At 44.5% G+C, this 26,061-nt stretch overlaps 2 protein-coding genes across 5 annotated transcripts in view; one reads left to right on the plus strand and one right to left on the minus strand.

The window, feature by feature from the left end:
• TFB1M (transcription factor B1, mitochondrial) overlaps positions 1–26,061 on the plus strand; it is a 53,138-nt gene that overhangs the window by 8,807 nt on the left and 18,270 nt on the right. For 3 of the 4 annotated variants that reach the window (XM_060205298.1, XM_007516691.3, XM_060205299.1), the window contains 3 exons: positions 10,340–10,448; positions 11,995–12,146; positions 15,191–15,310. In XM_060205298.1, coding sequence (XP_060061281.1) covers positions 10,340–10,448; positions 11,995–12,146; positions 15,191–15,310 — 381 coding nt within the window. Of the gene's footprint in view, positions 1–10,008; positions 10,143–10,339; positions 10,449–11,994; positions 12,147–15,190; positions 15,311–26,061 lie in introns of those variants that run through there. The other variant, XM_060205300.1, reaches the window with a different exon arrangement.
• CLDN20 (claudin 20) lies at positions 21,998–22,995 on the minus strand. The gene has a single exon (XM_007516181.2). It carries the CDS (start codon positions 22,971–22,973, stop codon positions 22,314–22,316), a length of 660 nt encoding a protein of 219 aa, XP_007516243.1. The 5' UTR covers positions 22,974–22,995; the 3' UTR covers positions 21,998–22,313.

Below are 26,061 nucleotides of genomic sequence, written 5' to 3' on the forward strand. Positions count from 1 at the left end.
GATCGCAGAACACTCACTGTCTAGTGAGCTATCTTGATTGCACTACAAATGTATATGCTTGGGGTCCGGTGGTAGTGCACCTGCTGAGTGCACAAGGACTCAGGTTTGAGCCCCTGGCCCCCACCTACAGGGGGAACGCTTTGTGAGTGGTGAAGCAGTGTTGCAGGGGTCTCTCTGTCTCCCTCCCTATTTCTCCCTACCTCTCGACTTCTGACTGTGTCTATCCAATAAATAAAGGTAATACAAAAGTTTTAAAAATGTACCTGATAATCAGTACTTAATAACACTATAGAAAGGACCCCTGAAAGTGTAATCGTAGTGTTTGCTAATAATACGGTCAGGGCTATAATCCCCAAGTTCTACTGCAGTAAGGGCTGCCAGCTGCGAACTCCAAGGGCTAGAATTCTCCCTGCAAATGGGAACCTGGTTAGGAAAGCAGCTTGTGCTGGTCTCAGCTTCTCCAAGTGTCCATGCTGCTAACTCCCACCTTCCTTTACATCTCCTTAGATGGATCACCAGCTGGCACTGGGCATCTTTCTGTTCTTGTGTGTCACCACTCTGGAGTTGTCCTAGGAGGGACATTCCTGCTGTATTTCTACCACATGGAGGAAGAGGTGCATCTGCTTGAGCCCGTGTTGCCATGGACAAGGACCAGTGTCGAAACCCTGCCTGGTTCCCACTTGCAGAGGGGAAACTTCGCTAACAGTGAAGCAGTGCAGCAGGCGTCTCTTTCTTTCCCTTCGATGCTCCTCTACCCTCTCAGTTCCTCTTGTCTGTTTAATCTCCTCTCTCTCTCTCTCTCTCTCTCTCTCTCTCTCTCTCTCTCTGGGAGTAGTGGATTCCAGGTGCCTCTACCTTCTCCCTAGACACCCCCAAAGCAGAATATCTAGTATATCCAGGTGTTCAGTCATGTACCTTGTGAAGTAAAAGACTATTTATCTATGTTTCCACCCGTCTACCAAAGTAGCTGATAAATATGGCACTTGATGATGAAGTGAATGATTATGTAATATTGCTTATCAGACATTTCTGTGCTCTTTTTTTCTTTCTTTTTTCTAAGTATGAAGGCTAATTTCAAGGTAGGTAGATTCCTCTGCAGGAAATGCATATTTGACTTCTTATCTGTTCTGGTAGAAGTTAGAATTAATTCTTACTGCAGGAAAGGAATTTGCCTTTCAAAGAAATGGAACACTAAGATGTCAAATAGGCTGCTTTTTTTTTTCCCTTTAAAGAATGTTTCAATATGTAAAATCACTTTCTTTTAGAGGTGCTAAATTAGTCATAAGTCTGAGTAAAGGCAGAAGGAGTGATCTATTTAAGGATTCCATTTTAGTGCCTTCTAAGCTAATAGAATTACTTTTTAAAGAAACTAATAATTTATAAAAATGTCTTCTAGCTGGAAGTATGTCGTTTGTAGCTGAACTCGATTCTTACAATTTCACACGGCGGCTTAGGGAAAAGGAACATCATGATAACGTATAGGTTTCACTGCAGGCATTGTTGAAAAGAAAACATGGCTAGTACACATTCAAATGTAGTTTTCTAATAAAAGAACACGGGCTTTGAGCATCAAGCTGCTTGGGTTTGATTTCAAGTTCTCTCAGTTACCAGTAGGACCCGAGTCACATTTCCGTGTGCCTCTCTGTCTGTTCATAGGATTTCATGAATGCCATCCTCGGTGGTTTTGACACGAGCAACTAGGGCACTTATGGTAATCCCAGATGGATCAGGGAGACTATTAATCTGGAAAGAATATAGGAGAAAGATAATGTCATTCTTATAGAACACTGGGATATCATATCCTCTGTTCTTTGGGAATATTTGAGGCCGCCTCCCACTCATGGAGCTAGCAGTGGGCTTCTGGGATTTTCTCTTGATGTGATAGCATCCACTCTCTTGTGAGTGTACATTTGTGTTCGTTAAAATTAAAAAAAAAAAAAAAAAGAATGTTGAATGTCTGGGACCCTCCAGGAAGCATGAAACAGTTTGGCATGGTGGTCGTACCAGTTGACGTTCCCACCATTCCTGCTATAGTTCCAGTTTCTTCAAATGCTTCGTCATACTTACTTTGGTATAGTAAATCTTTTAAAAATTTTAATCATTCAAATAAATAGTAGTATTCTACTATGGCTTTCTTTTATATTCCCTTGTGAATATTGGACAAGTGCTTGATTTATTTGTATGTCGTCTTTGGGGAATTGCTAGTGCAAATGTTTTTGAGCGGTTTTTTTCTTTTCTGTTTTGTTTTGTTAGTCTTAACTACGAAATTGTAAGGGAATTTTACATACTGTAGGTAGCAAGCAATGTATCAGAATCATCCTATGCAATACTTTGACCTCACGGTTAGCTTGCCTTTACATTTTCTTAGACGTTAAAGTGTCTTTTGAAGAGCAAGATTTTATGATGTATTTGTTTTATGATGTATTATTTTAAAGTTTTGTTTTACATTTTATTTCTTAAACAATTGCCCAAACCAAGATTTTTTTTCCCCCTGTTTTCTTTGAGATGTTTCATCTAGAGAAGAATCTTAAAAAGTGGAGGGAAAAAGAAAGAAATTCCTATTACAGAGAATAGATTGGAGAGGAAGGGTTGTCAAAGGGGGGGGCGTCAAATTCTCACAAGAAAAAAAATGTAAATTATAGTGTTTCTGTAATCATTTCACAATGTATGCATGTATAAAATTATTGTATCTTGCACCTGAAGCTAACATATTATAGCTGTTTTTTTGAGTTGTTAGTGTAGTTGAAAGCTTATGTTGTGAATGATACACAAATTCTTGTAAAAGTTCATTCAAAATGTATCACATGTCAAATCTAAAACTGTAACAAACATAGAAAATTTGTTTTGATTTTGGCAGTTTTTTTTTTTCCTCAAAGTACTATAATGTAGATACTTGCATCTTTGTTGAAGATGCTAAATTCCTTAGTTTATCACCTTGGCACTTTTTTCAAAAATCAATGAGTCTTGTATGGTTTGGCCCATTTTTGGTCTTCCAGTCTGTTTTCATTGATCTGTAGGTCTTTTAACAAGACTCACCTGACTACTGCTATGTAACATATATAGTAAGACTTGAGCAGTTAATAGATAAATCTTGCAACTATGATTTGTTTCAAAATCGTTGACTATCCTAGGTCTTTTGTGTTTCTTTTTTTTTAAATAATTTTTTAAAAATTTATTCCCTTTTGTTGCCCTTGTTTTATTGTTGTAGTTATTGTTGTTGGGCAGGGTAGAGAGAAATGGAGAGAGGAGAGGAAGACAGAGGGAAGAGAGAAAGATAGACACCTTCAGACTTGCCTCACCACCTGTGAAGCGACTCCCCTGCAGGTGGGGAGCCGGGGACTCCAACCAGGATCCTTATGTGGGTCCTTGTGCTTTGCACCACTTGCACTTAACCCACTGCGCTACCGCCCAACTCCCTCCTCACAGCAGTGTTTTATAGTCCTTCTCAGATTTGCTTTGTTCATGTTTTTGTTGCTATTGTACTGTATTGTATTGTATTGATTTTAAATTTTAATTTCTTGTTGCTGCCACTACATAGAAATACTCGTTTATGTTGGGTATTAGCTTTAAGTCCTGTTGCCTTGCTCCAGGCACGTAGTAATGCTACGTAGATACGTTAGGGTTTTTCTGTATCTATTACTATTCCATCTACAAACAAAGGTACAAGTAGATGGTTTTGCCTGTCCCTGACTTTGACCATTGGGTCTGAGTTTAATTATAACTTTTCTTCTAGATAGCCTTTTTGAGGCTTAGCTCCCTCTGTTCCTAGTTTGATGAAAAGCAGTTTTAGTTTGTTTCATTTTTAAGCGGCAAGTGGATACTGAATTTGCAGAGACACTTTTCCGAAGTCTATTCATATTATCACGGCATTTCTCTTTTGATTTGTTAGCATGGTGAATTGTTTTTTGTTTGTTTGTTTTTGTTTTTTACTGATGGCAAACGAACCCTTGTAGAAACTGTAGCGATGTCAGTCTTTCTCCATCCTGAGGTTGGCAATCTGTGTTTCTTTTCCAGATAAGTCTGGTTACAGATTAATCAACTGTATTGATCCCCCCCCCCTTCCAGGAGTCCTCCCAACTTTTGCTTTCACTGATTTTTATCTATTGCTTTTTATTTCATTGATTTTAAATTGCTCTGAAGTTTAATCGTGTCTTCTTTCTGCTTGCTGTGAATTCAGTGTCTTCTTCCTGTAGTTTTCTAAAATGATAACAGGGGTCTGGGAAGTGGCACATCTGGTTAAGCAAACACACTATTACGCACCAGGACTCAGGTTCAAGCCCTTGGTCCCTACCTTTAGGGGGCCACCATGAGCAGTGAAGCAGAGATGAGCCCCCTCACCTCTACCCTCCCCCCTCAATTTCTCTCTGTCATTTAAATAAAACAGAAAAAAATAACAGGGAAAAAATTGCTACTGGGAGTCGTGGATTCATCATAAAAGCACTGAGTCCCACCAATAACCTTGTGAAATTTGAAAAGTAACAGCTCTGAGGAGATAGTGTAGTGGCCGGTGTAGAAAGACCTTCATGTCTGTGGCATCAAAGCTTCATGCTCAAACCCTAGTACCAGCAGAAGCCAGACTTGAGCAGAGTCTGGTAGAAACAACAAAAATTGTGCTGCCAAGAACATATGTGTACACAGATCTTTTTGGATGGATGTGTTGGGTTCCTTAGGATCTATCCCCAGGAGAGGAATTGCAGGATCACAGGGTAGGGCCATTTCTAGCCTTCTGAGAGTTCTCCAGACTGTTCTCCACAGAGGTTGGACCCATTGACATTCCCACCAGCAGTGCAGGAGGGTTCCTTTGACCCCACAGCCTCTCCAGCATTTGCTGCTGTTACCTTTTCTGATGTATGACATTCTCGCAGGAGTGAAGTGGTATCTCATTGTTGTCTTTATTTGCTTATCTCTGACAATCAGAGACTTGGAGGATTTTTTCATGTGTTTCTCAGCCTTTTGGATCTCTTCTGTGGTGAATATTCTGTCCATTACCTCTCTCCCATTTTTGGATGGGGTTATTTGTTGTCTTGTTGTTGAGTTTGGCAAGCTCTTTATATGTGTTGGTTATTAAACTCTTGTCTGATGTATGGCATGTAAAGATCTTCTCCCATTCTGTGAGGAGTCTCTTGGATTGGGTAGTGGTTTCTTTTGCTGTGCAGAAGCTTTTTAATTTGATGTAGTCCCATAGGTTTATACTTGCCTTAGTCTTCTTTGTAATTGGATTCGTTTCATTGAAGATGTCTTTAAAATTTATGCGGAAAAGAGTTCTGCCAATATTTTCTTCTAAGTATCTGATAGTTTGTGGTCAGACATCCAAGTCTTTGATCCACTTGGAATTTACTTTTGTATTTGGTGAAATACAGTGGTTCAGTTTTATTCTTCTGCATGTTTCAACCCATTTTTTCCAACACCATTTGTTGAAGAGACTCTGCTTTCCCCATTTAATAGTCTGGGCACCTTTGTTCTTGGCAGCACCATTTGTAATAGCCAAAACCTGGAAGCAACCCAGGTGTCCAACAACAGATGAGTGGCTGAGCAAGTTGTGGCCTATATACACAATGGAATACTACTCAGCTATCAAAAATGGTGACATCACCGTTTTCAGCCGATCTTGGATAGACCTTGAAAAAATCATGTTGAGTGAAATAAGTCAGAAACAGAAGGATGAATATGGGATGATCTCACTCTCAGGCCGAAGTTGAAAAACAAGATCAGAAAAGAAAACACAAGTCGAACCTGAAATGGAATTATCGTTTCGCACCAAAGTTAAAGACTCTGGGATGGGTGGGTGGTGAGAATACAGGTCCAAGAAGGATTCAGAGGACCAAGAGGGGGTTGTGTTGTTATATGGGAAACTGGGGAATGTTATGCATGTACAAACTATTGTACTTACTGTTGAATGTAAAACATTAATTCCCCAATAATAAATAAATAAAATAATAATAATAATACTAAAGTAAATAGAGTAAAATAAAATGGCAGCTGACATGGATAGAAGGCCTGTGGTCATATAAATCCCCTTTTAGTTCAGCTTGAGCAGAATCCCACAGATTTTAATACATTATTTTTTATTTTCATTCCATTCAGACCTTTTTTTTTATATATTGTTTTTGAGTTATTGGATCTAAAGAAACTTTGCAAAGAAGTTCAGAATTCTCACATAACTTTTTGTTCCATTTCCCTGTATTTAATTTGTGAATTTTTTAAATGTTTGTCATCCAGATTTTTTTTTTTTTTTTTTTTTTTTGCCTCCAGGGTTATTGCTGGGGCTCCGTGCCAGCACTACGAATTCACTGCTCCTGGAGGCCATTTTTCCTGTTTCGTTTCCCTTGTTGTTGTTATTGCTTCTTCTTCTAGCGTTTGCCCTTCTTCCGTAGCCAGTCAACAGGTCAGGTTGAAAGCTGTCAGGAGCTGCTTGTTGCTGGCTTTGAAAGTGACTGGGATCCATGTGGATTCAGTCGGCTAGGAAGGATCGTCAGTTTCCCCAATGAATGGGGACTCACGGGATGCACCACGAGAAGGTCGATCCAATGCATCCCGTTGTTATTGCTGCTGTTGTTGGATAGGACAGAGAGAAATCAAGAGGGGAGGGGAAGACAGAAGGGAGAGGAGGGAGAGAAAGACAGACATCTGCAGACCTGCTTCACCATTTGTGAAGCGACCCTGTTGCAGGTGGGGAGTTGGGGGCTTGAACCGGGATCCTCACGCCAGTCCTTGCTCTTCACACCATTCAAGTTCAGATCCTTTTTGTGCTGTGGGATGTGATCTTTCTTGTACGTGTTCCTTATGCTATTTGAAAGAATATGTACTCTGTTTAAAAGCTTTTGTATTGTCCTATGAGAATACATCTTCATGCTCCCAGAGAGAGAAAGAATAGGAAAAGCTTTCAAGGGAGGGGGTGGGATATGGAACTCTGGTGGTGGGAATTGTGTAGAATTGTACCCCTCTTATCCTATGGTCTTGTCGATATTTTTTATTTAATAAATAATTTTTAAAAATGGAAGAGTACATCTTCTAGTGAAAAAGAAACAGAACACTTGCATTCTGTTATTGTTGGATGGAACTAAGTTTAAACTAGGTCTAACACTGCTAGTGGGTTTTCTTAGTGACTTTCTGTCTGTAAGTTTATCATTTTTTTGAAAGGTGTTGGCATTTTCAACTCTAACTAGCTTTGTCCTTCATTGGTCTTCTAGCAATCTTTGTATTTCATTGATTTTGATACTCACTGCAGAAAAAATCAGGGCTGTTCTGTCTTTATGATGAATCAGCTCCTAATGTATACAAAACAATTCATGATCCTCGGTGATTTTCTCTCCCGTGAAGTCTACTTTGTCTAACATTAATATAGTCACTGCAGACTTGATTTGACTTGTGGGAGAAAGTTTTGTTCTTTTCCCAGCCCATTTGTGTCCTTTGAGAGTAGCTCTCTCAGGAGCAACCTATAGTTGGCTGCTGTGTCTTGTGTCACCCTTCCATACCCCACAACCTCTGAGTTGTGCATTTGGTTTTTTCCCCTCCTGTCGTGACAAATCACCACAAACGTGGTACCATGAGCTGACACAAATTCTCTTCTTTCACAGTCCTGAGGTCTAGGGTCACGATCTGCAGGGCTACATTCTTAGGGGGTGCGGGGGGGAGGGTCTTTCCTGGATTTTTCCTTCTTTAAAATAAGATCAGGATAAGGGAGAGAGCACAGTCAGTGTTTATGCAGCCAGAGGTCCAGCTTCAATCCTCAGCACCACCACACACCAGAGCTCAGTGGTGCTCTGGTCTCTGCCATGGATACAACAACATGAAGGCTTGAAAAATAGAATTAGCAGGCCAGCTCTGAAATCATGCTAGAATTTTTACCCTAAGAAATGGCCTAATCTTTTAAGAGTAGGAGTATTCTGTTTGTCACTGAGACTTAAGCCTTAAGAGGAAGTTTAAAAAAAAAAAAAAAGGCCAGAAATGCCGTTTCTAAGCACAGAAGGTAGGTAGATGTGTATTACATCTATTTTCTGGACACAGCTGTGTGAATACTAGTGTGGGGAGCAGTAGTGTTTCCAAGGTGGCTGAGTTACCAGAAGTTACCAGAGTGTGTAAAGGACCTCAAAGAACCAAGTTTACACTGTTGTGTTTTGTTGTGTTCTTGATTGCTAATTGCTTAATTGCTTTCTATATATCGATATTGTGATGTGTTCTCCCTCTTTGTTTTTGGCGTGCTAATCGATTTTGTTTTATGGGGGAGGAGTTGTAATGTTGTTTGATAAATGCTGCCACTTCAGTGCAGAGCACAGTAATTTAAAATAATCCTTGGGGTCAGGCAGTGGCACATCTGGTCGAGCACACGCATTGCCATGCGGAAGGACCCAGGCACAAACCCTCAGTCCCCGGCTGCCCAAGCAGTGCAGCAGTGCTGCAGGTGTCTCTCTTCCCACCTCCCTCTCTATCCCGCCCTCCCCTCTCATGTTCTCTCTGCAACTATCAAGAAGAGTGGGCCAGGAGGTGGTGTACCTGGTGGAACGCACATGTTAAAATGCTTACGACGCAGGTCCTGGACCCTGTTCCTGGCCTGCAGGGAAGAAGCTTCATGGGCGCTGAAGCAGTGCTGCAGGTCTCTATCTCCTTATCTCCTCTGTTCCTCTTGATTTCTCTGTCTCTATTTAGTAAAATAGTAAATATTTTTTAAAAAGAAGTAAAGTGAGCGAGGGAGGCAGCATAATGGTTATGCAAGCAGACTCTCATGCCTGAGGCTCCTAAGACCCAGGTTCAATCCCTCACACCACCATAAGTCAGAGCTGAGCAGTGCTCTGGTGTTTCTCTCTCTCTCTCTCTCTCTCTCTGCATCTCTCTCAAAAATAAAATAAATAAAATTTTAAAAAGTGAGGGTGGGGAGAAACCCAGCAGCGATAGATCTGTCATCTCGGGTTGTCCCAGCAAACCCTGGTAACAAAAATAGATAAATAAAATAATTTTTATATATTTATTTTTCCTTTTACTGCCCTTGTTTTTTATTGTTGTTGTAGTTATTATTGTTGTTGTTATTGATATCATCATTGTTAGATAGGACAGAAAGAAATGGAGAGAGGAGGGGAAGACAGAAGGGAGAGAAAGATAGACACCTGCAGACCTGCATCACCACCTGTGAAGCAACTCCCCTGTGGGTGGGGAGCCAGGGGCTGATAAATAAAATAATTTGTAAGAACATTGGTTGAACATACAAACTAGATAATTCCCAAACTTAAAATGTTTGGTTTTACCTTGGTTGAACATACAAACTAGATAATTCCCAAACTTAAAATGTTTTGCCTCTTAACATTACAGGCATTTTAGCTAGGAATTTCTGAAATATTACTCATGCAATGCTTTTTGTTTTTCTCTCTTTTTTTAAAAAGATTTTATTAATGAGAAAGATAGGAGAGAGAGAGAGAGAGAGAGAACTAGAGCATCACTCTGGTATATTTGCTGTCGGGGGTTGAACTAGGGACCTCATGCTTGAGAGCCCAAAGCTTTACTGGACCACTACTAACGTAATTCTGCCTAACTTATAAATGAAGTAAATTAGACTGGGCAGTGGTACACCCAGCACAACACATCAGTACTGTCCACAAGGATTAGGTTCAAGCCTCTGGTCCCCACCTGCGGGGGGGGACTTTTTGAGCCATGAGACAGTACTGCAAGTGTCTCTCTCTTCCTCTCAACAGCCCTCTCCCCCTGCTTCAGTTTCTCTGCCTCTATCAAAAAAGAAAGAAAAGAAATTTTCTACGAGAGAGTGGATTTCTAGTGCAGGCACTGAGCCCCAGCAATAACCCTGGTGATTATAAAAAAGTAATAATAATAAACTAAGTCTTTGCAAATTGTATTTTTATAAAACTGGGGGTGCTCAGTGTAATCTGAGACGGGAAATTGAATGCTATTTGACTGTTCAGTTACTCACTCACTGAGTTATATTTAGCACACATCTTGAGATTCTGGCTGCCTAGGAAGAGCCTCTTGTTAGAGGACACAGAGACGGCGGGTGTGTACACTGCGTGTGGCCTAGTATGTTTAGTATGTTCAAAGAGCTATAAAAGACACACTGTTGGTGAAGCAGAAGCAGCCAGCAAGCGGCAGCTTTCGCCTCGGTGTCTCCTGTTGGACCAGTCTTTCACCCTTACTAACAGGCAAGGAGAGAAAGTCAGCTTGGAACCCATCCCAACATTGTAGGTTGCAGAAGGCACAGTGCAGTCTTAGCTGATTAACGATCACCCTTCTTTTCTGGTTCCTTAGATTTACTTGATGATGCACAGATCAGAAGTACAAAAGCTAACTCCATCCTCTAAGTACTCGAACTCATTCTGTTGGCCTTTTCATGAAACAGATGCTGTCTGATGCAGCACCTGGGAAACTGAGGATTGTTCATGGCGATGTGCTGACGTTTAAGGTGGAAAATGCTTTTCCGGAAAGTCTGAGAAGACAGTGGGAGGATGGTAAGTGCCTCTGAGTTGATTCTCAGATGTTCTCTTATAATTACATTTATTACAAATAACTGAGCTGGTTATTCTACATGACAAGCACTATGTATTTACATCAGCGTTTTCTGAAAAGAATGAAATATGTAATGTGCTTGGTGATTTTTTTTTTTCCCCTGCCTCTTCTACATTCTCTCCAGTCATGAAATCTAATTGCTTTTTCTAAAATCGAATTTAGATTTCATCTGCGATTTTTCAAGTATTTCGGGTTCCGTTTGAAACCACAAAAGGATAGCTGAACTAGAATGTACGACTTTTCTCCAAATAGTGAAAAATGTTTTGTTCAACCATCCCATCCCTAAGCCTTGAACTTTTTTTTTTTCCACTTCACATTTAGCGACCAGTTCAGATAATTCCATTCACAGGCTGGGCCTGTTGGTGGCTTTTGTGCATGGGCATCACAGACAAGCACAGAATGTTTCTTGCTCATGAGAACTCTCAGAATAGATGCAGAGATAGCCTGCCTGGTAGGGCACATTCCTTGCAAGGCGTGCAGCCCAGGTTCAAGTCCCAGCACCACAGGGCAGTACTCTAGGGAGCCCAGTGCTGTGGAGTCTCTGTCTGTCTGAATGAAAAGACAGACAAACAGAAAAGACCCGGAGACTGAGATTGCATAAGCACAAGGTCCTGGGTCCACAAAAAAATAAATAAATAAAAGAAAGAATACTAATGATGGAAATAGGCTTTCTCCGAACTGGAAGAAGCTGTTTCAGTGTATCTTTGCCTCTCTGCCTCAGTTTCTCCTCCGGCTCCCCTCGGCTGTAAGCGCTCTGCCTCTGGGCCTGTCTTGCGCCAGCCACACCTGAGACACCCAGCCGCTACCACCACCATCACCACCGCCTCTCCCCCATCCAGCATTCCTTCGTTAAGCTGTTCTTATCGGCAAGCTTTCTCTGCTTCTTTCTCCCCTAATCCCAGGCCTTCCTATCAAATTATTGGTTGTTCTTTCGAGTCTTTGCTGGGGGCTACTTCCCATCCACCTCTTCCCTCGTGTTTCTCAGGTTTTTCCTGGAGGGCCTCTTCTCTTCTGTCAGAGGTTGTCCCACTCTGGTTCTACCGGCTGCCTGCACATTGCAGATGAGCATCTTTGTTGTACCCAGGCCGTCTCCCCTTCCTGGGCATCCAGTCTTCTGACAGCCTTACCTGGGCGTCCGTCCTGAAGATCCTTTGATATTTTTGTCATGCCCAGCACCAGCTGTCTCCTCCCCTCAAACTGAAAGAGAGAGAGAGATTTCTAAGCTAGAAATTGGAGGGTTTTCACTGCTTCTACACTAATGAGATTGGACCTTTTTGTTTTTAATTTCACTTAAAGCTGATTGTAAGAAAGCACCACTCTTGAAGACTATTGGAACAGAAAGTTACTTGGCCACGTCTTTTCATTTATAAATTGGCTGCTACTAGTACCCACTCTGATTATGCCTTTTAACTAAAACTGACTCCAGAATATGCTGGTGACATCATTTCAGTCTCTCTCTCCTCTCTCTCCCTCTCCCCTGCTAACCAGACCCTCCAGACGTACATATCATTGGAAATCTGCCCTTCAGTGTTTCGACTCCACTGATCATCAAGTGGCTGGAAAACATGTCTCGCAGAGATGGGCCTTTCACTTTCGGCAGAACCCAGATGACCTTGACTTTCCAGAAGGAAGTGGCCGAGGTAAGGGGAACTCCCTCTGAGCAGTGCGCCTTGCAGTTGCCGCATTGTTCCGCTAGCTCATGCTCGGTAAAGCCCAACAGCAGCTCCACCAAAAGGTAAACCTACGCTGTGGACCTCAAAGGAAGAGTCCTCCGTGGCCAGAAAACCAGAAACGTGTGACCTGTGTGATAGCCTAGTAAGTACCTCAGGACACAGGACAGTACTCACCATGTGGTCCGTTTGAACATCTCACTTCATGAAAGCATGATGGGTAAAGGTGACCCATCTGTCTGAGCCTGGAGGAAAGGGGGGCCTGGTGTCACAGCCTTCAGTAAGCGGACACTTACTTTCTTCTCCCAGCTCAGCTTTGCCTGTGTTCCTGTGGCAAGCGTGAGCGGTCCAGATTCACCCTCTCAAAGGAAAACCTCCAGGCTAAGAGAAAGGGCAGCTAGCGAGCTGCCGAGGTGTCCTCACCTCAGGGACATTGGTCAAAGTCTGGAGGCAAATTTTTAGTTGTCACATGGGGGGGGCTTGTCTGTTGGAGGGAGGCTAGCAGTGCTGGGAAACGCCCTTCAGTAGTAGGACAGCCCCCACAGCAAAGAGTAATCCCTAAATGCGATTTCATAGCAAGCTTGGGAAGCTTGGACTCTCAAGTATTTGGCCACGAACTCCTTTCCCACGCAGTGTCGCGATGTCCCATCCCCAGAGCCCCCCAGCTTGTTGGACACCTGAAGACCTCACCCCTTTCTGGCTGCCGCTCCTGTTCTCCTGCTGGTTCGGACTGAGCCCGTGCTGGTCGTTCTCTTGTTGTTTTCTCAGCCTTTGGATTTGCCATTGGGCTTGTCTTGTCCGGCTGCCCGTTTGTTATGGCATCTCTGTTCTTGAGCCCATGGTAGAGATGCCAACTACTATGCACTCTTCATTCTTTTTTCACTGGGGGGCGGGGGTAGGGGGTGGAGAGCCAAGGAACAGAGGCTGAAGAGGTTGGAGAAATGTTTCAGTGACTCAGAACGTCAGTTGTGGTTTTTAATAACAGTGTTGCTTCAGCTTCACCACATGCACTTATTTCTCCTTAATGACAGAGCGGAGTTAAATTTCAGCCTGACCGTTGGGAAGAGTTTACATGGCGTCAGTCACTGATGCAGTTCTTTGGGGACAGGAGGTGGCAGCCCTGGTCCTGACTCACACGGTTCGCAAGTGAAACTTTTAAGTGGCAGACTATGTAGCGGCATTCTCTCCCTCTCTCTACCCCCTCCCTCCCTCCCTTCCTCTTTCCCTTTCTTTTCCCTGTTCCTCTTCCCTTCTCCCTCCCTTTCTCTTCTAGATAAAGCAGAGAGGCAGAGAGAGAGAGAGAGAGTGTGTGTGTGTGTATAAAAGAGACCACAGCACCAAAGCTTCCTTAACTGCTGTGGGCACTGGACTTGAACCTGGGTCACACATATGACAGCAGTGCACTAACCAAGTGACCTATCTCACCAGCCCCTTCTTCAAGATTTTTATACCATTGCCACAAAAAGCACTTTCAAATATATATAACTTGTTTCTATTACAATTATTTAATATTTATTTGGATAAAGACAGAAAAATCAAGACAGGAGTGGGGAGTTAGGGCGAGAGACAGAGGGATAGCAGCAGCCCTGCTCCACTGCAGTGATGCCCCCCTCGTAGGTGGGGGGGGGGGGCAAGGGTTTGAACCCAGATCCTTGCCGCATAGGAACATGGGTGCTCAACTAGGTGCATCGCCACGCGGCCCCTGCAGAAAGCAATTGTAAACATTTACTTTGTTCAGTTTTGTTCATTCTCAAGCCATATGAGATGAGCATGATTCTTTTGAGTAGGACCACATGTATTACATACAGAAATTCATCTCACATACGAGACACGTAGACTGTACAAAATACAGCCCATAAAAATGGCCTCCAGGAGCAGTGGATTCATAGTGCCAGTACCAAGCCCTGGCGATAACAGAAAGAAAAAAAGAGAAAAAAAAAAAAGCCAGGATCAGACTGTGTAGTGATAGACCACAACATGAGCTCCAGTCACCTCTTTACCGTTGCTGAAACCGAGGTTCAGAACAGCCCCGTCACCCCCAAGTTTTCGGAGCTGGTTACAAGGGAAGCTGAACTTCAATTCTGGGCATGCGCTTTCTGCTAAAGTCCGAATGTGCCAGTTCTCTGTGGGGCTGGCCCTCTGATCTTTTCTCTCCAAGCCCACCATCAGCCTCCCTGTCTCCCTTCATCACCAGGGCACCCTGGCCGTTTGTGGTCACATCCCTGGCAGGGAGGAACTCACCTCTCCAGTAATTATGTAGTTCTCTTGGGTCCCTGTGCTGGGCTATGTAGCTTCTCAAGTGTTTATCTAATTTTGCTACCTGCATTTAAGATCCTTTTAAATAATTAAGTGCTGTCCTTGTGAATCCTTCGACCCTTTATTTTCCTCTTGCTCCAGCAGAATGCTCTTACAGAGTGAGTCAAGGGGTAAAGGCTTCCACTGACTGAAACGTTAATTGGTTTGGCTTCCTGGCCTCTCACAATGAAAAGCATCTTCCTTGTGATGGTGTTTCAGTCTCCACAGCTTCATCTGTCATAGCTCTCACAGTCAGATCTGCTCGCGTTTGGCCGCTAGGCCCCTTAGCCTCTGAGGTTAGCTTTAATGAAGTCTTCTGTGGAGAGCTCTTTTTGTTTTGTGAGGCTGAATGGAGGAGAGGTGAGCTTGCTGCTTTAGAACATGAGTTAGAGCATGCAGTTTGAGTGCTTTCATCATATGATTACTACAAAGACCGGGTGTGGGCCACGTTAAGAATCTTGGTGGCAAGTCTGGCTCGTGCCTTTTTAAAAAAATTTAAGAGCGGGTGTGTGAATCGGTAGTGGTGCTGGGGTGGGCTGATAGAGCAGTGATTTGAACACCCCTCCATTCACCCTCCCCCCAGGAGCCAGCAGTAGGAACGTTTTCTTTTTTTTTTTTTTTTCCTGTGTAATATAATAAACTGCTATTCACACGACACGTGTGCCGCTGGCCAGCTGGCCTAGCTGTTTACTGACCCCCCTAGGCTTTGTCCTCCGCAGAGACTCACGGCCAGCACCGGGAGCAAGCAGCGCAGCCGCCTCTCCGTCATGGCCCAGTATCTCTGCCACGTCCAGCAGGTCCTGACAATTCCGGGCCGTGCTTTTGTCCCCAAACCAGAGGTGAGTTCCACTTGTTTGTCTTAGGATTCTACTTGCAACCTTAGCTCCACTGGGTGTGTCATGGGAAGTTAGGACCAAGGAGCTGATGCTGCAGAATCGTATTATTTATCGGTATGCCAGCTACTCTTTTCTTCTGTATAAAAGTCACTAAAACCGGGAGTCAGGTGGCAGCGCAGCGGGTTAAGTGCACGTGGTGCAAAGCACAAGGACCAGAGTAAGGATCCCGTAAGGTGGCTCCCCACCTGCAGGGGAGTCACTTCACAGGCATTGAAGCAGGTCTGCAGATGTCTATCTTTCTCTCCCCCTCTCTTCCCCTCCTCTCTCCATTTCTCTCTGTCCTTTCCAACGACGACGACATCAATAATAACAATAACTACAACAATAAAAAAAAAAGTCACTAAAATCACGAGTGCTGTGTTACGTCCCCAAGTACTCTCTCCGGTACTGAAATGACTAAATGTCTAGGTTTATCCGTGTTGCCCTTGTGATGGTGGTGGTAACATTCACTGAATACATGTACATGTTTTTATTGAGGGCTTGTTGGTTTACAAGGCTGTAGATTTTACATGTCCAGTGTCATGCTGCGTGCCCCCTTCCCTTGTACCCACCCTGCCCCTCACTACCCCTTGTGCTCATGGCGCCCTCAGTCCAGCAGGCAGAGTCTACAGTGTGTGTCTTCCCTCTGACGACTTGGCCTTGGGGTTTCTGTTTCCCGAATATGGATGAGGTCATCTGGTCCTCCCCCTTCCCCTCCTCCCCCTCCTCCTCCTGAGCTATTTTGCTAAGCAGAGTCACCTCCAGTTCCATCCTAGTTGTAGTAGAAAGTGAAACTTCATTTTTTTATCCCCTCATTATTGAGTAGCAATGCATTGTGTATATAGACCCCCAGTTCCTTATCTGCTCACCTGTCGTTGGGCATTTGGGTTGTTTATCTATCTTGGCTGTCCATATAGTGCTGCAGTGGACACAGTTGTGCAAATCTCTTTTCAGGACTCGGGAGACAGCATAATGGTTTTGCAAAAGACTCTTATGCCTGAGATTCTGAGGTCCTAGGTTCAATCCCCAGCCCCACCATAAACCAGAGCTAAACAAAAAAATCTTTTCAGATATTTTTTGTTCTCTCAGTACTTAGAAGAGGAATTGCCAGATCATATGTTAGCTATTTTTTCTGTTTGTTTTGTTTTGCCTCCAGGGTTATTGCTGGGGCTCTGTGCCTGCAATATGAATCCATTGCTCCTGGAGGCCATTTTTTCCATTTTGTTAATGTTGTTGTTGGATTGGACAGAGAGAAATCAAGAGAGGAGGGGAAGACGGGAGAGAAAGGCACCTGCAGACCTGCTTCATCACCTGTGAAACGACCTCCCCTTACAGGTGGGGAGCCGGGGGCTCAAACTGGGATCCTTGTGCTGGTCCTTGTGCTTCATACTGTGTGACTTAACCTGCTGCACCACCGCCTGGCCTAGTTTTATGTCCTTTTAAATGTTTTTGGAATCTCCATGCTGTTTTCCATACTGAACCAGTTTGAAGTCCCACTAGGAATGGGCAGGTTCCTTTCTCATCCCTGCTGAGCCTGGCCTTTCTGACCAATTTAATCATTTTGATTTGAATTTCCTTTTTTTTTAAAAAAAATATTTTATTTTTCAGAGATGCAAAGATAGAAACACCAGCACACTGCTTATCTCTAACTTATGGTGGTGCTGGGGATGGAACCCGGGACTTTTGGAGCCTCAGGCATGAGAGTATGTTTGCATAACCATTATGCTATCTTTCTGTCCTGATCTGAGTTACCTAACAATAAGTAATACTCACAGTTTTCCCCTACGGGCCTGCTAGCCTGTTTGTCACCATTGGTAGATGTCTGTTCAAGTCTTAACTCCCCCCTCTTTTTTTGTCATAGCACCAAGGCCTCAACCTTGCAGGATTCCACCATTCCTATGCTGATTATTTTCATTCCTTTTATTACTTCATATAAAGTGATATAGTGGGCAGGGGGAGACAGGGCATTGGAGAGACACCACAGCACTACTGTCTTGGGAACTTCCCCTGAAACTATGGTATCTCGGTGTGGTATCATGGCTCAAAGCCAGGGCTTCCTACATGGTAAGATACATGCCCACAAGCTGTCTCATTCTCCTCCTTATTTTTTTGTATGGGATTTTGTTTGACTTTTCATTGACTGTATACAGCAGTGAGAAGCCTTCAGCTAGGCTCAGACAGAAGTGACAGGAATAAAAGTCTGGTTTGTTGTGGAAAGTGTTGAGTCTGCCTTCCTGGAGTTCACGGCCCCTTGCTTGCAGAATTTCTGGGTACAAGGGTTTGCAAAGTTTCCCTGAGTTCACTTGGCATTCGTTAATAAATGGGGAGCATGGTAAAGTGTATTGTGTGGTTCTTATTTGTTTTTGAAATGTTTTATTATTTTACTTATTTTGAATAAAGACAGAGAAACTGAAAGAGAAAGAGGAGAAAGGAAGAGACATACCTGCAACACTGGTTCGTCACTCATGAAGCTTCCTCCCTGCAGTCATCAGGATTTTTAAAAATATTTTTAAATATTTATTTATTTATTGCCTTTTGTTGCCCTTGTCTTATTGTTGTAGTTATTATTGTTGTTATTGCTGTGGTTGTTGTTGGATAGGACAAAGAGAAATGGAGAAAGGAGGGGATGACAGAGACGGGGAGAGAAAGACAGACACCTGCAGACCTGCTTCACAGCCTGTGAAGTGACTCACGGGTGGGGAGCTGGGGACTTGAACCGGGAGCCTTACACCAGTCCCTGCGCTTTGCACCACCAGCGCTTAACCCGCTTCACTACCGCCCGACTCCCTAGAATTTTTTTAATGAAACTTTTTAAAAATTATCTTTATTGGATAGAGACAGAGATAAATTAAGGGGGAGATAGAGAGGGAGAGAGACAGACACCTGCAGCCCTGTTTCACCACTTGTGAAACTTGTGAAACAGGTAGGGACCAGGGGCTTGAACCCTGGTCCTTGCACATTGCAACATGCACATTCAGCCAGGTGCACCAGCCCCTCAGAATTTTTTCCACTTTCAAATCTCTCTCTTAGGACCATGTAATGGAAGGCCCATTGGGTCCCTTTCTTCTCGTTACGCTTATATGCATGTCGGAAACATTCTGGGATTAGTATGAGATGCAGTTACACTGGAAAGCAAGTCCTGTACTGAGAGCTTTGGGGCTTAATACCATAATCCAGAACCCATGAGCTGGCTGTCTGCTAAAGGCACCTGATAGCTTGTTTTACATAAACAGTTACTAACTCTTGTTTTGGTTACATAGCTCAGAGTTTATGATGGTGTTCAGAAGTTGTTTTAGGCACTTTTTCTTCTGGGTTACAGGGTAAACTATGCCCGTGGTTATTAATCAAAAGTTCTTCTTGGTCTGCACCCTCATAAAAAATTAGATTATCAGAAAGGCCACAACATGTTTTTCTCTGCAAAAATTTACCATGACTTCTCTGCCTGCCCAGTATTTAAACTGGCTGTGTGCCTTGGGGGCCAGGTTGTGGCTCGCTCAGCAGTGAGCACATGTTACCGTGAGCGAGGACCCAGGTTCCAGCCCCTCTAGCTTCACGTGCGGGGGGGGGGGGGGGGGCTTCACGAATGGAGGGGCAGTGCTGCAGGTGTCTCTCCTTTATCTCACTCCTTTCTCATTCTCTCTGTCTCTCACCCTTACCAAAAAGGAAGAAATGGCTGCTGGAAACAGTGGAGCCATGTGGACACTAATAACCCTGGTGACAAATTAGAAAGAATATATATATATATATATATATATATTTATACACACAACACACTATGTCTTGATTTTCTTTTTATTGAGCAGTGGGGGGGTTGGGCAAGTTAAGCATATTTCTATATTTTGATATGTTTACCATGTTATGAATATTACATGCGGGCAAGTTACTTGCAGTCTTAAGTGAGCAGCGATCAATACAAAGGGAAATGTATAAAGGGAAACAGTATGTCAAATGCCTACACTTGACTTCTGTAAAAGAATTTTGTTGCTTGTTGTAGCTCTCTATTACTCTACTCAGACAGATGAGGATTCCTGAGAAGGGAGCCAGGAAACATCTGGCTGGTAGTTACACTGAGTGACTTATTTAAAGGGGGGGGGGGGTAGCGCAGTGGGTTAAGCGCACATGGTGCAAAGCGCAAGGACTGGCGGAAGGATCCCAGTTCAAGCCCCCGGCTCCCCACCTGCAGGGGAGTTGCTTCACAGGCATTGAAGCAGGACTGCAGGTATCTTATCTTTCCTTCCCCCCCCCCCCCCCCCCGTCTTCCCCTTCTCTCTCCATTTCTCTGTTCTATCCAGCGACAACAATAATAGTAACAACAACACTAATAAACAAGGGCAACAAAAGGAGAAAAAATGGCCTCCATAAGCAGTGGATTCGTAGTGCAGGCACTGAGCCTCAGAGAGAACCCTGGAGGCAAAAAAAAAAAAAAAAAAATCCATTTTCTTCAGTAAAAGAGGGAAGAGCTTTTACAGAGATGATAGAATAGCAGTACAAGACTACATCCCTGTAGCTAAATGATAGACTCAAATAATCACAGCACAGAGATAAAATAAAAGCCAAGAAGAGGCACAGCCAGAGTCCTAGAGGTTTGGAGGGAGAGAGGTTAATTCTCTGTGGATCCTCAGAAGAACAGAACAAAAGTCAACCAACACTTACTCTCAGCCAAAGAGAGTTAGAAGGGGAGGAATTCTCTCGCAACATGACAGGAAGTGCTTATCTGGAGGTTTTTCTCCTGCTAGCATCCTCTAACCCTTGTACTTACTGCTGTTTGAATTCTCTAAGTTAAACCTTCATGGCAGGCTTTTCTCTGTCATGGAACTTTTGCGAGTCTGTTATGAGTAGCTGGACTCAACGAACTTTGTTTTATTTAACTGTACCTTATTACTGAGCTCTCATCAAGCTCTTTACTTCCATCAGCTTGTTTAGTGCCGTCTCCCTGGGAAAATGTGAACCCATAATTCTATTCTTGCTACAAAAGAGAACAGCCTTGGAAATGCTTAAACTTAGACTAATTGATCTACTCTTGGGCTTCTTCAACCAACTAGTTTTTAGTATATAGGGTTTTCACAGTGGAATTTTTAATATTTTTCATTTTACCAATTGCAAGACAGAATGTCTCATGTTAACAAATTCACAACTACTAAGTGCTCCCATGGAACAAGGGAGAATTTTAATTTGTGTGTTTGCTTGACCAATTACAAGACAAAACATCTTCTATAGTACAGATTCACAAGTAAAATATGTTCCCGTGTACCAGAACGTGTCAGGTTTCCCCATCCTAGTCTCTGGATGCCCTAGAGGACCCACAGAGTTCTAGAAGGCCGTAGTCATTTCTTCCCAGCTCAGCTGCCCATTGCCCAAGTCCAGGACCCATAGAGCAATGGGCGAATGGTTCTGAATTCTGTATCGTCTTACTTTCTTTTGTAAACTGTACCTTGGGTTTTATAGTGTTTCCTTTGCATGCTAGAACATCCAGTTTGCATTTTCTTGTTAAAATACTTGAACTATATAAGGTGATTGACTTACATAGTTAAAAACATCCATTATACTTTCAAGAATTATTCTTATGTCCACCAGCCAACTGAAACTGCTCAATAACACGAACATTTGTTATTGATCTGAATCAAACCCGGGAGAATAAAACGACAACGTCAAAGTAAGTTTTGTCAGTGAAATTCTAGTCCAGTACATGAGATGAATAGGATAATGAACAGTCGGGTGAATTCTCAAAGAGCAGGTCCTGAGCACTTTCGAACAATCTATGTTTTTTGTCATCGCTGAGCTCAGACTTAATAGTTTCAAAGTCCTAGAAGTGTCACCGTAGTCCTGGCTTTGTTGAACTGTGTCAGCACTTGCTGCTTTCTTTGTCTTGTCTAATCTTTGAATGTCAGTGCCGTCAGCTTTCACAAACACTTAGGTTTGGGTTTTTTTCTACAGTGGAGAGAGAAACGGGTCACGTGTGCGGATTCAGGATGTAGGCAGCATCTATCAGGGAGCACAGATGCTCTGCCCCTGACTTTTTGGGGGAGTGGGGAGGGTTAATGGTATATTGTAAATACAGTTGTTGATTCACGTGTAAAATTACTGTTTTCTGCAGAACACTCTCACCCCTCCCCCCCAACTTAGGTCCTCCTACTTCCATGCACCAACCAGGACCTGATCCCACCACCACCATCACCCCACCCACCCGCGCTCATCCCCAAGTCCTTTACTTTGGTGCAATACACAAACCCAGTGCAAGATCTATTTTGTGTTTCCCCTTTCTCTTATTTCTCAACTTCTGTCTGTGAAGGAGATCATCTTTCTCTTTCTGGCTCATCTCACTTTACATGATTCCTCCAAAGCTCTATCCAAGTAGAGGTGAAGGTGAATTCACCATTCATAGCGGCACAATCCGTAACAGTCAAAATCTGGAAGCTGAGAAAGGTGTCCTTAACACCTGTCATGCCACCGGGTTTGGAAACAGAAGTGGGTCTGGCATGTCGCCCAGCAGGCGCTGTAGCACAAGCAGTTGTAGCCTGGGGTTGACACCAGGTCAGGGACCCTTTTTGCACACACAGCTTAGATCCCTTATAAAATCCCATCGGGTACCAATTCAGAACATACTGCAGCAGGTTATCTTCAATAGGAAGGAAAGAAAAAAAAATTGCCTTATTAAATATCATCAGAACCTCTTTGCTAAAGCTGTTTGACAACAGTTGTGATCGGCGGTGGGCATTTTCAATGGGCCCAATCGCCTTTAAAGTCTCTCTCGTTCTTTGTAGAGACTATGAAGTCGGGCCGGGAAGACAGCAAAACGGTGATGCAAAAAGGCCGTGAGGCCTTGAGGGACCAAAGGTTCCGGGCTCAATAGGTTCAATCCCCGGCACCACCAGTGCTCAGGTTAACAAAATAATAAAAGGAAGCGTAGACCTGGCGTTTGTTGCCTCTCCATGCAGACAGAGGCCTCTCCCTGGTGCACGGTAGGTGTTTACACGTAGTCCTTGAGGTTGTAAGCCGAGCCGCCCTCCAGCTGCAGGGGGGAGACGGGCTTCGGCCTGGGAGCCTGCAGCCAGGCCTCTGGGCCCCTCCTGGCACAGGAGGTGCAGAAAATCACCCCGGAGATGCACAGCAGCGTGGCCGAGATGAACCCCAAGTACATGGCGCCCCCGGGCTCCTGCTTACGGCTGTCGGGCACGCTCAGGTCCAGGAAGTTGGCCACGATCTCCTTGGTGTACCACACGGTGGGGATCAGGGTGCAGAGGCCGGCTGCCGCGAGGCACACCCCCGCCGTCAAGGCCGCCCGGCCCTTGGTGGCCGGGTCCCCGCCCAGGCGGGTGCACCGCATGCCCACGGCGCAGGCGCAGAGCCCCAGTGCAGACAGCACGCAGGCCAGCACCATGGCGGCGCGCGCGGCCTGCACGTGGCTGGGCAGGGCCAGCAGGGGGCGCTTGACGGCGCAGCTGAACAGGCCGGTGCTGTGCCACGTGCAGTCCACCCACAGCCCCTGCAGCTGCGCCACGGCGCTGAGGATGCTCGGGCCCGCGTCCACGCTCACCGTCCAGTTGGGCAGCAGCGTGGCCGCCAGCACCCCGGACACCCCCGACAGGGCCAGGGCGAAGGCCAGCAGCTGCAGGCGCCCCGAGGCCATGCCGCTTCAGCAAGGCGGCCCGGGTCCCCGTTGGGCAGCAAAGGCAGCTGGAGGGGAAGAAAAAGATCGAGTCAGGAATGGAGGAGAGCCAGAATGAATAAACAGGAAAGTTCCCAGGTGCCCTGGCAGCCGAGGACACAGACGAGGACGAGGGAGGGCTCAGGGCTGCCCGGGGCCTTGTGGCCTGTGGGGTGGTGCTGGGCGCAGGGCCCCGGGAGTTCCCACCCTGCTGACGCTCTGGGAAGCGGTGTGCATCTCCGGCAGACTTAGACGCCGCTCAGTGCAGTCCTGGGACGTGGTCGGCTTGTAAATGGTTAGAATTAAAATACCCTTAAGTAATAAGAATAGTATAACCCCACATTTAACAGTCGTTTTTTTTTTTTTAATTTTTTTAACGTGTGTGTTTATATATGGGGTTGCTGGAAAAGTCATGAGCAGTTTTGCGCAGAAAAAGACACCATGGCGTTTCCCACAGTCCAACATAAAAGGAAAGGCTTAAGCTTTCAGAAACTGGTTTGGAGGGTGGGCAAAGTAGCTGACTTGGACAGTGAATGTGCTGCTAGGCCGTGTGTGTGACCCAGGTTGGACCCGACTCTCACTACGCTAAAGGAAGCTTCAGTGCTGTGATCTCGTTGGTTTTCTCTCTTTGCTTCTCTTACCAAAAAACAAAACAAAACAAAACAAAACTGGTTTTGACAAAACCAGTTTTGTTACAGTGGCCATGCCAGGCACAAGCCCCAAGTGATCGTTGAAGGAAGAAAAGAGGTTGAGGTCCCGGTCACAGGTCCCCTTGACTTCCAGCTACCTGTTTATCCATTTGCACTGTCCGTACTTAGGTCAGCACTGGTTTCTCTTTGGGGACAGGGCAGTCACAACCGAGACAATTTAGCCAGTGTTCTTAGCGTCTGAGAATGTTAGATCCCTTTTACTTGGGGCCAGCATCAGTCAGTCCCTGACCCACATGAAGTTGTCTGTTGCAAAACCGGTTATTCTGAAGCGAACGCTGCTGAAGTGAGAAGTGGGCCTGTGGAATGGAAGTGCTAGAAATCAGCTCGACATCAATCAATGGTATATGAAAGGGTGCAAAATGATGTCACTCTCTCTTCCACCTGTGCTGCCTACACATAGCATTGTGTGGGTTGGTTATGTTTTAATCAGGCATTGGTTTGGGGAAGGGGTTGTTGCTGTTTGGCAAAAATAAGGTTTCTACAATCTAGCATGACTGTTTTTGTGTCGTGCATCTGAATTATATCTGGAAAGGAGTTTGTAGAATGGCTCTGTCATGACACATCTTTCTTGAAAGGCAGTACAGGCTGTGGTCAAGACTGGTGTATGCGATCTTGACTTTCCAGAACCTCTGTGTGTGTCAGTTTTCTCTTGCTGGAAAATGGGGAAGGGTACCATTCATCGGGCCTGTGTCCTAGAGTTAAACACTGTTGTGCATCTTACGGACTTAGAACAATATTTAACCTGCGGAAGTGCTCAAATTATGATTGACAACACCCATTAGCGTTCTAATTTTCTATCATGTGGAAATTGGTATTTAATGATAATTGGGGTTTTTAATGTCTTTTTCTCCCATAGACTTATTTTGGTGAATTCTTAGAACTGGAACTCATAGGTCAAACCTTGCCCACCATTTTTTCTCAGTAGGACATGGCGGTAGTGAGTCAGCCTCCTTGTACCACACAGCGGCGCCCAGTTCCAGATCCTCCCAGCCAAATTCTAGACCCCCCAGCCCCTCTAAATCCCTTTTGTGTGCTCCCCCATGGGAAGCCAGGGAATGCACCATCTGAAGGCAAAAAGCTAACTTGCAACTTGACTCACTCCGCTTTCCACCAAGGAAGAAAGAGCCCCAGAGAACATTCACAGGGCAAATGACTTCCCTTTAGAGACTCACCACTGAGTTCAGTGCCTGCTTTTTGTCAAACATCTGAAATAATACTAGCCCGGGCCTCTGCTGAAAGCACCCCCCCCCCCCATTCTAACAGTGATTCTCAAAGAAGTTACATCCTGGGCTCCCTGAATCCCACTGCTCTTGTTTTTGTACTCATGGTCTTAAAATGTACCTTCTATACTGTTAGGGGGTGAAGTCCCTGAGTCGTAAGTTCTGGGAAGTCAGACTGAGTAGAAGCTTCCTTTACCTGCAGGATGGATTTCTGTTTGCCTGATTCCTTTTGCATGCCTGAGCCCAAAACAGAACCAAAGGTGAAGTTTTGAGACAAAGACCGCAAGCCCAGTGCATGTTTATAGTTTTGTAATAGCTGTTTGCAGATTTGTGTTTTACCATGTGAGACTCCAGCCAACTCACCAAATGACTGCCTCCCCAGGCCATTCCTAGCTCAGGGATTCTTCTGGGCTAGATTGCTGTAAGCATTCTCTTAAGTGCCTTCTCTCTCTCTCTCTCTTTTTCTCCTTTTCATTTTGCTTGAGTTACATATTTGCATTGATGAGCCTGTGCTCAGCTTCCCAATTAGAATCCCTCTCTTCCTATAACCCAGCTTGCTTACCGAGTGCTGGCAGTGCTGAGTTACAGACAAACAGCATCAAGATAAACAGGAAGACCTTGCAGGCAGGCAGTGCTCACTGTTGAGTGTGGGACTTGAAACGCTGTCTTCTGCTTCGAGACCTCCAGAGAGATGTTCTCCCGAGTGACTATCAGTGTTGTGAAAACTGACAACTTGGCTGTACTGCTCCTAAGATCTGTCATTTTTCTCCCGCCCACCCCCAAGCAAGGCACAGTTAGCGGCCTGTCCGCAAAGGTCTGTCTAAAGAATAAAGACAAACTTTGTTTCAGTGGCGGTGGTGAGGGTAGGCAGACACTGTGAGTAAGCAAAGGCAAAAAACCCACACACAAAACCCAAGTTTTAAAGCTCTCGAGAACTCACCTGGTTCCAAAGCCCGTGCGTCCTGAGCAGAGCCTGTGAGTATTAAAAATTACGGACACATGCAGCAAAAATATGCTTGAAAGATCATAAAGAAAAAAATTTTGGACACACTGCTGTGGACTTCTTTAAATTAAAACAGTTTTCCAGATGTGATATATATATCAAAACATAATGTTTAGATTAGAATCAGATTTGCAGCA

This window comes from Erinaceus europaeus, chromosome 13, assembly GCF_950295315.1.
Source record: "Erinaceus europaeus chromosome 13, mEriEur2.1, whole genome shotgun sequence".
Lineage (NCBI taxonomy): Eukaryota > Metazoa > Chordata > Mammalia > Eulipotyphla > Erinaceidae > Erinaceus > Erinaceus europaeus.